At 44.1% G+C, this 18,252-nt stretch overlaps 1 protein-coding gene across 3 annotated transcripts in view; it reads right to left on the reverse strand.

The window, feature by feature from the left end:
* Nucleotides 1–6,216: 6,216 nt before the first annotated feature.
* LOC147924349 (uncharacterized) overlaps nucleotides 6,217–18,252 on the reverse strand; it is a 31,302-nt gene continuing 19,266 nt past the window's right edge. Inside the window, exons 1-2 of one of the 3 annotated variants that reach the window (XM_087494117.1) lie at nucleotides 15,254–15,300; nucleotides 6,217–8,889 (exon numbers count right to left, since the gene is read on the reverse strand). In XM_087494117.1, coding sequence (XP_087350243.1) covers nucleotides 7,216–8,634 — 1,419 coding nt within the window. In that variant the 5' untranslated portion in view covers nucleotides 8,635–8,889; nucleotides 15,254–15,300 and the 3' untranslated portion in view covers nucleotides 6,217–7,215. Of the gene's footprint in view, nucleotides 8,890–11,987; nucleotides 13,306–15,253; nucleotides 15,301–18,252 lie in introns of those variants that run through there. The other 2 variants (XM_087494115.1, XM_087494116.1) reach the window with 2 other exon arrangements.

Below are 18,252 nucleotides of genomic sequence, written 5' to 3' on the forward strand. Positions count from 1 at the left end.
TATATACGGTTGTGGTTATTTGACGATATGAGACAGTTGATATTATTTGATGAGATGATATGGTTGATATTATTTATTTTCAATTGATATGCTCTTTCAGTGTAATCGTATGTCTCTATATCATACTATTCATATTAAATAAATAATTATTAGTTTATTTATTATATCTTAAAAATAGTTATGGTAAAAAAATTTATAGTTTAACTATCCAGTTGACCAACGGTTTTGATATTGAAACGACCGACCCTTTTGTTTTTTAATAATAAATAATAAATATAATATAATAAAATAAACTACAGCTAGTGGTCCCATACCCACTAGCCACCTAACCACCAACACATTCAACAGCGGAATAACATAATCAATATCCAATAATAAACCAGGAATAACCAATAACAAACCAATATTATAGCAAAGGCAATATCCCAATACCAAACAACAAGAAACAAGGAACCAGCACCCTAGCAATGTTTCTAATGACCCAACTCTAGTAACCTAGCAATGCCATACAACATCCAATCGAGTCCCTAGAACATCCTCCTCTTCATTGCGTTGATTCCACGATCACACTTTGCCTTTACCTGCACCACAAACACAAATTGAGATGCATGAGTATTTGATAAACACTCAGTGAGGCAATCCTCCCATCTATTGGGCTATACACACAAGAAATAAGATCTCTACATGCCACAAACAACAATCAATAAAACAAACCAGGCATTATACAAAGCACACACCAGATGGTGTCGATCGACACTGACAATCTAGTGTCGACCGACACCATACTGGTGTCGACCGACACCCTGCCCGACACTCCCGAAAACCCTAGTTTGTGTCGACCGACACCTCCACATGGCATCGATCGACACTCGCCAAAGTCTCGAGCCGTCCTCGCGTTGGTATCGACCGACACCCCAACTGGTGTCGACCGACACCAATGCCGAGCAGCGATTTCCTTCGATCAAAAACTCCGAATCTCGCCTCCAATCTTCTCCAATCCGCTCCATGCATTCCTAGAAGCCAAACCCAGCCAAAACAGCGACGAAATACCATAGAGAACTCAAAGAAACAACCACATAAGCACCAAAACACATAAAATCTAGAGATCTTAGCTTAGATAAGCCATGGTCATGCACTCACCTCTTTCAAGAAGATTCTGACCAACAAGAACGAATTCCCTCACTCCTAGCAAGCTTCTAACACCTTTCCAGCCTTAGATCTCCCAAGAACAGCAAGGAATCTCTCAATCTCTTCCCAAAAGCTCAAGAACACTTTTCTCTCTTTCTTTTTCTCTAAAACCGGCCAAATAACCCAAAAACACGACCCTAGGTCGTTTTCCCCCTTTTACAACTTGATTTAGGGATTCCCTAAACCAACCACGCAAACCGGACAATTAAAATTGAACCGACCAAACCGGCCACAGCTGGTCTCGATCGATGCCTCACTAGAAGGTGTCGATCGACACCCTTACCAAATTACCAAAAATTGGTTTGCGGGTGTTACAATTCTCCCCCACCAAACTAGATTCGTCCTCGAATCTCGAACACCCATCAGCCAAGGACTCCCGTGCAACCGTCTCCACGGCCCGCACTCTTCTGACCGATCTACAGAAGGTCATCGCTAGGCGATAGACTCACGCTCCATGCGTCATTTGCTCTTGACTTTTTGGACTTTCCTTTACTCATAGGCCTAAACCTTGAGTTTTTATTGGCTCCTCATCAGACCTAAGTCTGCATGCCAAATGTTGGCTCCTCATCAGGCCGAAGCCTGCATGCCATAATATATACGGAAAAGTCCAAACTCGTCTCTCGGGTTGCCACCCTACAGTGCGCCCCCGGATCGTCATCCGAAGTCGATATACCAACCATACTCCCGAGCAACAAAGTCTCTGAATATGGCAGTACTATGAGAACCTAAGTCCCCCAAGAGTCGCGAGCAAACGATTCTGAACACGTCTGAGTCCTATCCCTATCCAAGTTTCCTTCCCGTGGTTCGCGTAGAAACATCTCAATGTCCTACCAACCACATATTCCCTCACTGGAATACCTCATGACCACACAAGGATCATATACACGCCACAAGGGCCGCCACAAAGGCCAAACAAACTGTCCTAAAGAGGACCGCCACCAAGGCCAAACAAATGTCCTAAAGAGGACCGCCACCAAGGCCAAACAAATGTCCTAAAGAGGACCGCCACCAAGGCACTCTGGCTAAACAGCCCGCCACAAAGGCCATCTGTCCCGAAGGACCGTCACAAAGACCATCTGTCCCGAAGGACCGTCACAAAGACACTCTGACTAAACAGCCTGCCACAAAGGCCATCTGTCCCGAAGGACCGTCACAAAGACACTTTGGCTAAACAGCCCGCCACAAAGGCCAAACAAATGTCCTAAAAAAGACCGCCACCAAGGCCACACAAATGTCCTATAGAGGACCGTCACAAAGACACTCTGGCTAAAAAGCTCGTCACAAAGACCACACATTGTCTAAAAAGACTGCCACACACGGGCACACTGACTCAAAAGTCCGCCACTAAGGCCACACACAAGCCCCCTTTAAGGCTCTCCACCGCTAAAATGGACAAATTCTAACTCCCATAAAACTTTCCATATTTAGCACTTTCCATTTTTGGAAACTTTACACTTTTGGAAACTTCTCCTCCAGGAAACTTTCCTAGACAACCCCGCCTCACGGAAACTTTGTACCCCAACACCACCTCATCTTGTTACTGAGTCGCACAACCAACCACCCCAAGCGACCGAGTAACAAGAGAGATGGGCTGGAATACTCCATTCCCGCTCCAGCCACGGATTACAGATGGGACCAGGCTAAAAAAGCTCAAGTCGCGGCTTGCTTCTCATACTACTTCTTGAACCTTGCCTTCATCTTTGCCTCAGGCTCCCAAGTCTGCTCCTCAACACCATCACAGTCCCACATGACTCTCATCAAAGGAATCTTCTTCTTCCGAAATTCCTTGATCCTCCTCTCGAGAACCCTCACTGGTCTCGCCTCCAAAGTCATGTTAGGCTGAAGATCCTCAGGAATCTTAGCCAACACCTGCTCACCCTCACGGAGACACTTCCGCAACATAGACACATGGAAAACCTTATGGAATGCACGCATAACCTCTGGTAACTCCAATCTATATGCCACTTGTCCAACCCGCTCAATCACTCTGAATGGACCCATATACCTTGGACTCAACTTAGTCTCTAACAATGACCTGTTCGGACCCCGCAACATGGCCATCTTGAGGTACACTCTGTCTCCTACCTGAAACTCAAAATCTCTCCTCCTCCTATCAGCATAACTCCTCTGTCTATCCTGAGCCTCCTTCATGTTCAGCTTGAGAACCCGAATCTTCTCTGAGGTCTCCTGAACAAAATTAGCACCAAACATGCTCCTTTCCCCCACCTGAGTCCAGCATAATGGTGTACGACATGGCCTCCCATACAAAGCCTCATAAGGAGCCATCTTAATACTCGCCTGATAACTGTTGTTGTAAGCAAACTCTACCAGGTTCAGGTGATCTGCCCAATGGCCACCCCAATCCAACACACATATCCTCAGCAAATCCTCCAGCGTCTGGATCGTTCTCTCAGACTGTCCATCTGTCTGGGGATGATAAGCTGTACTCATATGCACCTTAGTGCCCATCTCCGCCTGAAATGCCTTCCAGAACACCGAAGTGAACTTAGAATCTCTATCAGACACAATGCTCGCTGGCACCCCATGCAATCTGACTATCTCTCTCACATACTTGTTAGCCAAGACCGCTGCTCCATCAGTCTTCTTAATGGCCAGAAAATGTGCAGACTTAGTCAACCGGTCCACAATGACCCAAATAGCATCAAAGGTCCGAGGCACGGGCAATCTTACCACGAAATCCATGGTGATCATATCCCACTTCCACTCAGGAATGGGTAAACTCTTCAGTAACCCGCCAGGAACCTGATGCTCAGCCTTCACTAGCTGACACACATCACACCTCGAAACCCAACTAGCCACATCCTTCTTCATCCCGACCCAATGATAGTACCTCTTGAGGTCACGGTACATCTTAGTTGCTCCTGGATAAATGGATAACTTGCTCGCATGAGCCTCTCTTAGAATCTCCTGTCTCAACTCCTCATCCTTGGGCACACAAACCCGACCGTGCACCAAGGTAGTACCATTATCTGAGACCTGGTACTCTGAATCCACATCCTTAGAGGCATTCACCAGCCCCAAATCCTTCTCCTAAGCCAACCGCACCCTACTCAGAAGATCTGCTCTATCTACTGCTTCCAAACCCAACGGTTCCTGTGAAACAACACATAAGCTCAAAGCACTGATCTCCCCTACCGGAGACTCCATCTCATGCTCCTGAGCTGAAGCTACCCTCTTCTGACTTAGAGCATCTGCAACCGTGTTAGCCTTACCAGGATGATAGGCTATCTCCAAATCATAATCCGCCACAAGCTCCATCCACCACCTCTGTCTCAAATTCAGCTCAGGCTGAGTGAATATATACTTTAGGCTCTTATGATCTGTAAACACCTGTACCTTTGCACCATAAAGATAAGATCTCCAAATCTTCAGGGCAAAAACTATAGCACCCATCTCCAAATCATGAGTAGGATAGTTACCTTCATGCACTCGCAACTGCCGCGAAGCATAGGCAATCACCTTCCCATGCTGCATCAGAACACACCCCAAACCAACTCTAGATGCATCTATATAAACCACATAGGGTTCTCCCTGCTCATGTAAAGCCAACACTGGCGCAGTAGTCAACATCTCCTTCAGGCTTGCAAAGCTTTCCTCACACTCTTCTGACCAGACAAAAGGAACATCCTTCCCTGTCAACTTAGTCATAGGACGTGCTCTGCTTGCAAACCCCTGCACAAATCTCCTGTAATAGCCTGCCAATCCAAGAAAACTCCTGATCTCTGTGGCATTCTGCGGTCTAGGCCAATCCCTGATAGCCTGAATCTTCTCTGGATCTACTGAAACCCCCTCAGCAGAAACAATATGACCCAGAAAACCCATCTCACGCTGCCAAAAACTGCACTTGCTCAACTTAACAAACAACTTCTGCTCCCGCAGCTTCTCCATAACTGCCCTCAAATGCACTGCATGCTCTTTAGGACTCTTAGAATAAACCAGAATATCGTCAATGAAAATGATGACAGATACATCCAGAAACTCCTGAAACACACTGTTCATCAATCTTATAAACGCTGCTGGTGCGTTAGTCAACCCGAAAGGCATCACCACAAACTCATAGTGCCCATACCTCATCCTGAAAGCAGTCTTCCTCACATCTGCCTCATCTATCGGTATCTGATGATAACCCGATGCCAGATCTACCTTGGAGAACCAAGTAGCACCCCTCAACTTATCCAACAACTCATCGATCCTAGGAAGAGGGTACTTGTTCTTCACAGTGACCCGGTTCAAACCCCGATAATCAATATACAACCTGAAACTTCCATCCTTCCTCTTCACAAACAACACCGGCGCTCCCCACGGTGATACACTAGGACGGATGAATCCCTTACTCAACAGATCCTCTAGCTGCTTCTTCAGCTCTGCCATCTCTGCTGGAGCCATCCTGTAAGGAGCCTTGGATAACGGCATCGTCCCTGGTTCCAGTTCAATGGTGAAAGGATCCGACCGAGATTGATGTGACCCGCGGACGCGGCTATGGATCGATGGAGGAGTGTGACTTCGGTCAAGTCAGAATCGGTGGGACTTTCCTCGGCCAAGCAACAAGGGTTCGAATCCAGAGAGGATTCAAACGACAGAAACGAGAGTTGAGGAGGTTCCAACGAACAGTTTGTGAAAATGGTCGTGAAGCCTTCTCGGAACGTACGGACGCGGCTGAGCGGATACGGCTAAAGGCAGGACTCGGTGGGAAACGGAGGTGGAAGCGACGCGAGATGGTTCTAGGAAGTCTCGAGGACTGATGGTAAAGAACTCGAGGCTGGCGAAGTGGAATCGATGATAGACTCGAGAGCTGGCGGAAGAGAACTCGAGGTTGGGACGGTGGGACGAAAGAGATGGACGATGGAATAGAGGTGGTTTGATGCGACGACACAAGAGGGTTGGCTCTCCTCTTGATACGGTCAACTAAGAGATTACAAACCCGATTTGTGAATCTCTTAGGGTTTCTCAAGAGCCAAGTCCCGGACTTAGGCTAAGGAGAGAGGTGAGACAAGAACAAAGAATCTCTCTTTGTGAAAATTTCTATTTCTTTCAAGTCTGATTTTTACAATGAGGGTTGATGCCTTTATATAGTGAGGCTTACATAAGGAGACTCTAAAAACCCTAGGGACGTGGCCATGATCTAAACCATACACATGGCCAAAAGCAAAAGCAAAATTAAAGTAAAACAAAGACCAATCCAACGGTCAAAGAAGGTTCAAGAAGAGATTCAAAAGAAAAGAAGGGAAGGGGATAGGGTGGCCACGTCATTGGCTGGGACATGGTGACAATCTTCACTTCCTTGGCTCCTATGTCTTTCTTTAGGTGTTTCAAGATCACGAGCCAAGTGGGAACGAAGTGGAGATGCACTAGAGTCGCTGCCTCGTTAAAACCTCTTCGGTAAACCCAATGGGACAAACCCGAAGTAGGAAAAAGAGTACAGCTCCTTCTAATGGCTTAGGGATGTCTTCACACTGGGGTGATGGTGAAGACACTCAATTCAAGCTTCCCAAAGCTGGTCGCGGCTCAATGTGCCTAAGTGGTGATGCTAACCTCGGGTCCTTTGTCCGTAGGTTGAAGCTCGGCCTTGAAGTACTCAAGAGGTGAAATGTTTTGCTCCTCCAAGTTGATTCTTCGTTTGGTCGCCTTGCTGGAGCTCCCTTGGTCGCGTTGAAGCTCCTGGGAGGGTCGTCGGTGCCTTGGCCGCGTTCGAGATAGGCGTTCTGTCCATGTCCGATGCTTCTCGGTCATGCGTCTCGGAGCCGTCCGGGTCGTCTCGGGCGTCTTGGTCAGGGGGTCGAACCCGTGATCACATCATTCCCTCCCTCTTCTAGAAGTTTTGACCTCAAAACTTTGCTTTTCACCTGATTCAACATAAGTAGGCCCAAATCAGTAGCATCACAAGTTCATTCGCGGCTTAATACCGGGATCAAAGAAAAATAGTAGAGCCTTAAGGGTAAAAGATAGGACTCCCCTGATAAGGCTTGCGGTGAACGGTGTTTTGATCCCTTCGCAGGCCGCGGTAGGTTATAGACGCTCTCCAGGATGCCACACATAGTTTTGGTCCGCACCAAAGTTGATCAAATGCATCACCATATGACCTTGTGCGGTAAAGGTGTTGGCGCTAAAAGTGGAGAGAGATGGCTCGGTCTTGGCGACTCCCAGCTGGAGCGTACTACTTGTAGTAGTCAATAATATCACTGGATGGACAGACCTTTCAGTGGCCATCTTCGGTGGCTCAGCTTGCTTGAAACTCTCCATTATCAAGCAACCGTCGGTTATGGCGTTATACACACGGCCTGACTCCTCTTTGACCTCGCCTAAAGCTTCGTCACGCATTCTAAAAGGAGACTCTTGCAACACGTTCTGCTCTGAGGGTGGTGGCCGAACGTCAAGTCGGTCTTGGTCGGTGACGGTGACGACTTGGCCTTGGCCTGCGTGATGATCAATACTAGCTCCTCCGAATGTGTAAGGTTCACGGTCAGGAGGTTCGGCTGGCGCCTTTACGAACCCGCCTGCCCCATAGGCGTGCTTCCTATTATCCGTCTCATGCTCAGATTGCTTCGTCGAGGAGACGTCCTCAGCTAGCTTGGTGCACGGCCTAAGACCCGTTCTTGACATTTCCGGGCTTGTTCTATCCTCGGCGCTAACTCTTCTTTGGACCGGTTCCTTGTGCAGCGTGGGCAGGTCACGGTGCTGAACTGGCGGCACAAAACTCCTTGGTATGGTTGCAGCGCTGCCTTCTTCTTGGAACGGTTCCTTGTACCGTGCTGGCGGCTCGCGGAACTGCACTAGGGGCGCATAAGTCCTTGACCTCTCGGCAGGGGTCGAGTTATGACTTGTTCGCGGGGCCGGCATAGGAACTGGTGCACGGTATTGAGATGAGCGCGCATACGTCCTGCTCGGCTGCTCCACATAGGCTGAATGGTGCCGTGATCGCGGAACCGGTGTAGGCAGTGGCTCATAGTACCGGTGCCGTGGAGTCTGTCTTTGCGTAGGAGCACTTGGTGACCAAGTAGGGATGCCTTCATTGCGACCTTGGTGACCACACGAGCTTCTCTCGGCCCGTTGACGAACTGTTGTTGACTCAATCCGGTCGAGCCTGTCATTGAGATCTCGAAGCGTGTGTTGGAGTGAGATCAGCGCGTCTGCTGTGCTGGATGGTTTGGGAATAGGCTCCTTTCTTCTTACGGATCGGTGCCTCGGCTTCTTAGTGTATGCAACCCAGTCATCACTATCGGAGTCTTCATATAGACTCGCCCTTGGTTCTTCAACGCAGGTAGCTCGTGATAAGGACGGCCAATAACAGTCTGGCGGTCCACGTTCGAGCTCTCCTTGATCTAACTCCTCGCCATAGTCCTCTTCGAACCAATATTCGTCGTCGGTGACCTCTTGCTCTGGTTCCAGGCCAAGTTCTTCATCAGATTCGTCTCCATCAAACTCCATGCTTGATCAGTGTACGATCAAGTGTGGCATATTGTTCGCGGTTTTGGAAACGACTTTGGAACAAGGTGCGTTTGATGGTACGGACGGCTGCCGGAAGTCGTCGGCGGTACAGTAGGCTTGGTCGGACGGTTGACGGTGGCACGGTGGCTGGAGGTTGAGTCGCTGAAGCGGCTACACGGCCCAAGTTGATCCTTGGTTGTTGACGCGTCTTGGTCCGTACGCGATGTTGATGTGCTGGCTGAGCAAGTGGTGTACCTCGTCAAAACAAAAGAATATTCGTGAGTATATTCAAGTTCAAATGGACCACAAGGAGATATTTATCTCACCAAGCAATGATTGAGGACAGCTCACGAAAATTCAAACCTAAGACTAAACAAAAGCAAAAAGTAAAAGCAAAAGCAAAACACTAAAAGACAAAAACTGCTTTAAGACTAAAGGAAAACACAAATCCTAAACAATCTCTTGCAATTTCGATCTAGGTGCAAACAAGATGACAATGATGCAACAAAGATGAACAACGATGCAAGCTAACAACCTAGATAAAAGAATAAACAAACTCACACATGCACAAAATAAATCAAATGATGAAATGGAACAAACTAAACAAGATGATGCGAGCTAGACTAATAAACAACCTAGAGAAAGAAGCAACTCTATCTACTAAAGCCAAAAAGCAAAAGCAAAAGTAAGTTGCTAAAAGCCAAGGTGACAACTCACCCATGGACCACAAGGTGCATAGGGAACTATCCACGTCCACATTTTGTGGCCTTGACCAAAAGCACTTTAGAGGTGGCTAGTCTCTCATCACACAAACAAAAACTATTCCTAGACCACACAAAAAATTCAACACGGCTTTGACCAGTTTGAATTTCAAAAGACTTGGCTAGAAATTAAAGAGGAAAAAGCAAGTGGTAGAAACCAAATGTCTTTCACCTTTATATTTACCAAGCGACAAGGTTAAAAACACCAAAACACAACTAAAACAAAGCACAAACGAATCTAGCACCCTATAACAACAAAACAAAAAGCAACTCAAACTACAAAAGATCTAGCACAAACGACTCAAGAACACAAACAAGAACAGCAAGAACAAACTAGAAAGAACAACTAAGAACAAAGCTAGAAACGAGATGGAATCTAACAACCTAAATCACAAAACGAAACTAACAACCTAAAGATAACAACAACAAACGATTCTAACAGCAACAAAACTTAACACCAAAAGAACAAACTACACACACAAGACAATACAAAGCTAAAAAGACTAACACAAAAGCTCAAGATCCAAACTTTGACCAAAGAGATGAATTTGTGGGTTAGAAAGACACAACCTTTGAAGTCAGGAGCTTTTAGAGCTCTGATACCAAGCTGATGTGACCCGCGGACGCGGCTATGGATCGATGGAGGAGTGTGACTTCGGTCAAGTCAGAATCGGTGGGACTTTCCTCGGCCAAGCAACAAGGGTTCGAATCCAGAGAGGATTCAAACGACAGAAACGAGAGTTGAGGAGGTTCCAACGAACGGTTTGTGAAAACGGTCGTGAAGCCTTCTCGGAGCGTACGGACGCGGCTGAGCGGATACGGCTAAAGGCAGGAATCGGTGGGAAACGGAGGTGGAAGCGACGCGAGATGGTTCTAGGAAGTCTCGAGGACTGATGGTAAAGAACTCGAGGCTGGCGAAGTGGAATCGATGATAGACTCGAGAGCTGGCGGAAGAGAACTCGAGGTTGGGACGGTGGGACGAAAGAGATGGACGATGGAATAGAGGTGGTTTGATGCGACGATACAAGAGGGTTGGCTCTCCTCTTGATACGGTCAACTAAGAGATTACAAACCCGGTTTGTGAATCTCTTAGGGTTTCTCAAGAGCCAAGTCCCGGACTTAGGCTAAGGAGAGAGGTGAGAGAAGAACAAAGAATCTCTCTTTGTGAAAATTTCTATTTCTTTCAAGTCTGATTTTTACAATGAGGGTTGATGCCTTTATATAGTGAGGCTTACATAAGGAAACTCTAAAAACCCTAGGGACGTGGCCATGATCTAAACCATACACATGGCCAAAAGCAAAAGCAAAATTAAAGTAAAACAAAGACCAATCCAACGGTGAAAGAAGGTTCAAGAAGAAATTAAAAAGAAAAGAAGGGAAGGGGATAGGGTGGCCACGTCATTGGCTGGGACGTGGTGACAATCTTCACTTCCTTGGCTCCTAAGTCTTTCTTTAGGTGTTTCAAGATCACGAGCCAAGTGGGAACGAAGTGGAGATGCACTAGAGTCGCTGCCTCGTTAAAACCTCTTCGGTAAACCCAATGGGACAAACCCGAAGTAGGAAAAAGAGTACAGCTCCTTCTAATGGCTTAGGGATGTCTTCACACTAGGGTGATAGTGAAGACACTCAATTCAAGCTTCCCAAAGCTGGTCGCGGCTCAATGTGCCTAAGTGGTGATGCTAACCTCGGGTCCTTTGTCCGTAGGTTGAAGCTCGGCCTTGAAGTACTCAAGAGGTGAAATGTTTTGCTCCTCCAAGTTGATTCTTCGTTTGGTTGCCTTGCTGGAGCTCCCTTGGTCGCGTTGAAGCTCCTGGGAGGGTCGCCGGTGCCTTGGCCGCGTTCGAGATAGGCGTTCTGTCCATGTCCGATGCTTCTCGGTCATGCGTCTCGGAGCCGTCCGGGTCGTCTCGGGCGTCTTGGTCAGGGGGTCGAACCCGTGATCACATCAGAGATGGTGGTAATCCCTGCAAAGACTGAAACACATCCTCAAACTCCTCCACTACCGGGATACCGCTCACCATAGACTTCCCCACTGACTCTTGCATAGATATAGTAACCAAATAAGCCTCACGGTCCTTCTCGATCATCTTCCCAGCCTGAATGGCTGAGATCACGAAACTCCCCGAAGTCGGTCTAATACCCTGAAAAACCAACTTCCCTTCTGGACGCTCAAACTCCACTCTACTCTGATAGCAATCCAAATGCACCATATGCCGATGCATCCAATCCATCCCGAGAATAACATCATACAGCTCCACTGGACTGATAAGCAAATCCGCTGGCCATGACTCTCCTGCGATCTGAATATCAATTCCTCTAACCCGTCCAATAACTCTCAGGAACTTGCCTCCCGCAACTCTAACAACTCCTGTACGCTCTCCAGGATCCCCGCTGATCCCGCACACTCTGCACACTCTGGAGTAATTAAGCTATGCGAAGCTCCATAATCAAACATAACATGGGACTTAAACCCGCCCACCAACAAGGTCCCTACATAAACCTCATGTGTTGAGTACCTAACACTTAATCACAGGAAACATATACAATCTGAACCTACTAAAATTCACAAAGTTAAAGTACCAGAAAATATACCTGTGATCGCCCCGGCACTGGTTCCACCAGTCTCAGCTGTCGTGTAAACTCGTGGCGCCTGCTCAATCCGTGCCACCTGCTGACCTTCAGGCTGCACCTGCTGCAACGCTGCCATTGCTGCCGGCTGCAAGTTGGGACAAAAAGGCCTGATGTGCCCTGTCTCACTACAGTGATAACATACCCGAGGTCCTGCAGTCGGAACACTCCTCTTGGGACAACTAGCAACCTTGTGATCCCTGCTCCCACAACCGAAGCAACCCGCACCACTCGGCTTCTGCGTAGCCTCCCACTTCCTCTTGGTTCCCTGAGCATGCCTACCGCCCCTGCTAGAACCACCCTGCTGTTGAGCCTTACTAGGCTGAACTGCTGGAGCTACCGCCACTGACTGTGCCCGGATATCCTCCTCAATCTCTGCTGCAGTCTCAACCAGCTCTGCACGCGTAGCATAACTCCTCTCTCTACAGTGAACTCTCAAGTCATCACGTAGAGCCCTCAAGAACCTCCTGATCTGAGCCTCCTCAGGCTCCACAGACCTACCTCCATAACAAAGAAGTCGACTGAACTCCAAGTCCAGCTCCCGCACTGACCGTGTCACCTGAGACAACTGAAGGAACTGCACCTCCAAACGATCCAATGCCGCCCTAGGAAAATACTTGCGGTTGAACTCCAAAACGAAGTCAGCCCAACTCATCTCCCGCTGCACCCTCCTAGCAGCCACAGATCTCCACCACAACTCAGCATCACCACTCAAAAAGTAGACCCCTATGTCCACCCAAAACTCCTCAGGACATCTCAGAGTATGGAAGTTACGTTCCACTCTCGTCCTCCACGCATCCGCAGCAGTAGGATCTACACCTCCCAAAAACTGCTCAGTATGCAACCGACCCATCTCTGTCAACATGCTGAGATAACGAGCATGGACCCCCGCATCTGCAGCCACTGGCTGCCGCTCCTCCGCCACTGGCTGCCGCTCCTCCGCCACCACTGGTGGCACTACCTGAGCCTGAGCCGGTACCACTGGTGGTAACCGCTCTAACACCTGTGCTAGCAAAGCCGCAACGTCAACACCAGGGACTCCACCCGCTGGGACCCCCACACCCGGGACCCTAGCATCACCGGCCACTGGAGGATCAACACCGCCCCCTCCTGTCACACTCACGGAATCTCCCGGAACACCCTGCGCCTCGCCAACACCCTCAGCTGTCACACTCTAGTCCTCGGTCTCACTAACCACTGGGGCTCTGCCCCTACCACGACCACGTCCGCGGCCACGTCCGCGTCCACGACCTCGACCAGCCACAGCATCCTCTCTAACCATCTGCACTACCATGAACAGAAGGCTAAGCAAACAATTTCTATTATAACACAGAAACATAAACTCACCGTGGAATCACACACTCGGCTCGAAGAGGATGTTCTAGGACTCCATGCCACACATAGTTTACTAACTCACATAATCAATCAAGCATGCAAATCCCAAACATCTACAACAGAATCCTAGTGAACCCAAACCTAGAACCGTAAGGGCTCTGATACCAAAATGAAACGACCGACCCTTTTTTTTTAATAATAAATAATAAATATAATATAATAAAATAAACTACAGCTAGTGGTCCCATATCCACTAGCCACCTAACCACCAACACATTCAACAACGGAATAACATAATCAATATCCAATAATAAACCAGGAATAACCAATAACAAACCAATATTATAGCAAAGGCAATATCCCAATACCAAACAACAAGAAACAAGGAACCAGCAACCTAGCAATGTTTCTAATGACCCAACTCTAGCAACCTAGCAATGCCAGACAACATCCAATCGAGTCCCTAGAACATCCTCCTCTTCATTGCCTTGATTCCACGATCACACTTTGCCTTTACCTACACCACAAACACAAATTGAGATGCATGAGTATTTGATAAACACTCAGTGAGGCAATCCTCCCATCTACTGGGCTATACACACAAGCAATAAGATCTCTACATGCCACAAACAACAATCAATAAAACAAACCAGGCATTATACAAAGCACACAGCAATCTGTCGTAGCTGAAAGAAGGGTGTCGACCGACACTGACAATCTGGTGTCGACCGACACCCTGCCCGACACTCCCGAAAACCCTAGTTTGTGTCGACCGACACCTCCACATGGCATCGATCGACACTCGCCAAAGTCTCGAGCCGTCCTCGCGTTGGTATCGACCGACACCCCAACTAGTGTCGACCGACACCAATGCCGAGCAGCGATTTCCTTCGATCAAAAACTCCGAATCTCGACTCCAATCTTCTCCAATCCGCTCCATGCATTCCCAGAAGCCAAACCCAGCCAAAACAGCGACAAAATACCATAGAGAACTCAAAGAAACAACCACATAAGCACCAAATCACATAAAATCTAGAGATCTTAGCTTAGATAAGCCATGGTCATGCACTCACCTCTTTCAAGAAGATTCTGACCAACAAGAACGAATTCTCTCATTCCTAGCAAGCTTCTAACACCTTCCCAGCCTTAGATCTCCCAAGAACAGCAAGGAATCTCTCAATCTCTTCCCAAAAGCTCAAGAACACTTTTCTCTCTTTCTTTTTCTCTAAAAGCGGCCAAATAACCCAAAAACACGACCCTAGGTTGTTTTCCCCCTTTTACAACTCGATTTAGGGATTCCCTAAACCAACCACGCAAACCGGACAATTAAAATTGAACCGACCAAACCGGCCACAGCTGGTGTCGATCGATGCCTCACTAGAAGGTGTCGATCGACACCCTTACCAAATTACCAAAAAATTGTTTGCGGGTAATACATATATGATTACGGTAATTATAATTAATATAAATTTAACCATATATTTACGATTAACAGTTAAGGTTTCTAAATGTTATATACGGCTAAAGTCCAAAATACGATTGTGGTTTAGTTTTAGGACAAGATCACTTTCTTTCATTGTCTTTCTATTTAGTTGTCTTTTTTATTGATATTTTAACAAATCAACATTCATTTTTGTCTGTTTGGAAGTGATCTAAACAAAATATCAAACTAATATGCATTCAAATAGTTATGTATGTTATACCAGATAAATATATAAAGTTAACAAAAATTAAATTTATAAACAGAGAATACGGGTCTTCGGTCTAAATTTATTATAATAAATATAGTTGAACATGTAATTATTTAAAAGAGAACGGTTATGAAACGAAATTTTTGACGCATACACAGCAAGACGAGTATCTCATTCTAAAATATATACATCTAGGTTAAATACCTGAAATAAATGAAACTGAAACCGAATCCAAATTTGATTTAACACCCCTAGACAAACAGTTGGAAATGTTTGGATTAGTTTAAAATAATATACATGTAATATCATTTATCTAAATTATATCTTAATTTTTTAAAATATATATCATTCATGCACGTCTAAGTAAAGGTTTACGTAAAAATTGAATATATTATTTAAAAAATTATGCAAAAATAACTCCGCACGTACGTGCGGGTCTGAACCTAGTTATGTTATAACGAATAGCGTAGATGGATAATTAACTTTCGTCTACTGGTAGATATATCTTCCGGTAAACAATGGACAAGGACAAATTTGACTTCATTAAAAGAAATTATCAATGGACAAGTTTGACAACATAAAGGACAACTTAAAAAAAGGGAGAATCACAATATATGTCTATCGGTTAATAATGGACAACTTAAAACAATTTATCAATGGACAACATATCAGTGAAGAGGGTGGACTTACAACTGGGAAGTCGTCGGAATTGTGGTTTTTCCGACAGGGTTCGCGCCTCTGACCATTTGGTTGTCATCAGTGGGTCTACTTTCAGCGGTGTCCGATCTAAATAACAGACATTATTTTAATTCGATTAGATCTACCAATGTCGGACATTGTCTACTACACGCTAATCGGGTGTTAAACATACCGAAATGGTTGGCCGTCTTTGGTTATTGAGTTGTCTTCGGAGGATACGAGGGGCACCTGAGTATTGGCGTTTCAGCGACTAATAGGATGGGAGTTTGGTCAGAAATTATGACTTCAGTTTTGGAGGGCTTGATTTTTTCGGTTCCGCAGGTGTCCATCACTGTCGTCATACCGTCGTCTGGTTTAGTTCTTACAGCGTCTCCAGATATTCGGACAGCATAATTGTTTTTGCGCGTCTCGTAAGGGATTGTCAGGGATTGAATAGAAAACCCTTATCGAAGAAGAATGGTTTGCGAGTGTGGAAAGAGGAGTGAGAAGCCGAGGAGTTTGTCCAGCGGTCATAAAACCAAAAAAAAAAATAAATAAATAATTTCCCTGCGGTTTTGTTTCTCACTAGCGTTTGTTCGCGTGAAATTTAACTGGCAGGGTATATTAGTCTTTTCGAGTTGGCGTTGTGGCATCGCAGAAAAGTTTTGGCTAATGTGGCATTTCCTTTAAAAAAATCACTGTTCATGGCATTTTCTTTAAATAACTCTAATCTAAATTGTTGGAAATTTTGTTATTGTTTAAATATTAAAATGTTTAAATTCTCTAAAATAAAGAACCAAAATAAACCGAATAAAACTTTTAAAGTTGGATGCCTGATTAATCAAGCTTGCTGTTCATTTTTAAATTTTGTAAAAGTTAAGAACTTTTAAAAGTTTCAATAATTATAATATTTTAAACTTTTAAAAATTTAAATATTACAATATCTAGAAACTTTTTAAAGGTTTTTATTTGCTCAAATAAAATATCAAATAAAACCGAATAAAACTTTTAAAATTGGACGCTTGATAAATCAAGCTTTCCTGTTCATTCGTTTTTGGAAGCATATTAGTCTTATTTATAATGGTTCTGAACCATTGTCTAAAACTTTTCTAGCCGATGTGGGAAATTATATATATGTCTTTTATTTTTATAGATTTAAATTTGTCCATTTTCTAAAAAACTTAATAATATAGAAAACTACTATATTTTCAAAAATGTTAATAAGTGAGATGTCTAATCCCTATTGGTTGTTTTAAATACTATGTGGACACATTCAGCGAAAATGTTAATTAGTGAAATTTAGAAAATGTTAATGAGTGACATGTCAAATCCTGATAGATTGTTTAAAATACTATGTGAACGCCTTAAGAAGCTTATAGCTTCTACTTTTATTTAGTATAGACTAGGTTTTGATGAAAATTATATATGATTGATTACGATAAAAAATTAAATTAGTATTATCATTTTCATTGTCAAAATTTGTGGTAGTTTTCATTGTTACTTTTATCGTCTGGTTCTTTGTTATACTTTTTTTCTTCTTCTTACTCATCAACTTCTTCACATTCTTCCACTAAAAAACATTTTTTTAGACTACCACACAACTTGTTAACCCATCAAACTCCAAGAACAATATTATTTCTTTTCTTATAAAATTTGTGAAATTCATGAAGAGCAGCATAGTTAACACATGCATCCAATTATTGATAATTTTATCTATATACTTATTTTGTTTTTGATCCACATGTTTAGAATCTTCTCCAACCAAAATCCTTACTTGGTTTATAATATTTTAAAACCATAATAAAATATACTAATAATAATTTATTTAATATGAATCATATGATATATAGAAATATGAGTACACTATAAGAACATATTAATTATAAATAAATAATATCAATTATGTTATATCATCAAATAATATCAACTGTATCATATTCTCAAATAACCATAACCGTATATAACCTTAACTGCTTGAACCAGAACCGTATTTAAACGTAACCGTTTAACCGTTTATTAAACGGTTATAGTTAAGGCTAAAAAGTATTTTTAACCATAATCGATGGTTAATAAACTATAACCGTGACAACCGTAACTCTGGTCATGCCTATGTATAGCTAATAAAACATGTGTATTTGTTGTCCATCTTTCTTCTTTAAACTCCAAAACTTGACTCAAACATCAAATCAAGGTCTCGCGATGTCAATCCTTCTTTCTTAGACCCAAAAATAAAAAATTAATGAAAGAATATCAACTCATCTATAAAATCATACACAAAAATATGGTTTGTAGCTCATAAGAAATAAAAAGCACAAACGTAGATAAATAAGATAATTTATGTTTTACATCAATATTTATAGTATTTTAAACTTTTAAAAGGTTTCGAAATATAAAATTTGAACATTTTAAAAAGTTTCAATATTTATAATATTTTAAACTTTTAAAATTTAAAAATTATAATATTTAAAAACTTTTTAAAAGCTAAGAACTATTAAAAGTGTCTATATTTATAATATTTAAACTTT

The sequence above is a fragment of the Camelina sativa genome, chromosome 17 (genome assembly GCF_030686135.1).
Source record: "Camelina sativa cultivar CO46 ecotype springtype chromosome 17, ASM3068613v1".
In the NCBI taxonomy this organism is placed as follows: Eukaryota; Viridiplantae; Streptophyta; class Magnoliopsida; order Brassicales; family Brassicaceae; genus Camelina; species Camelina sativa.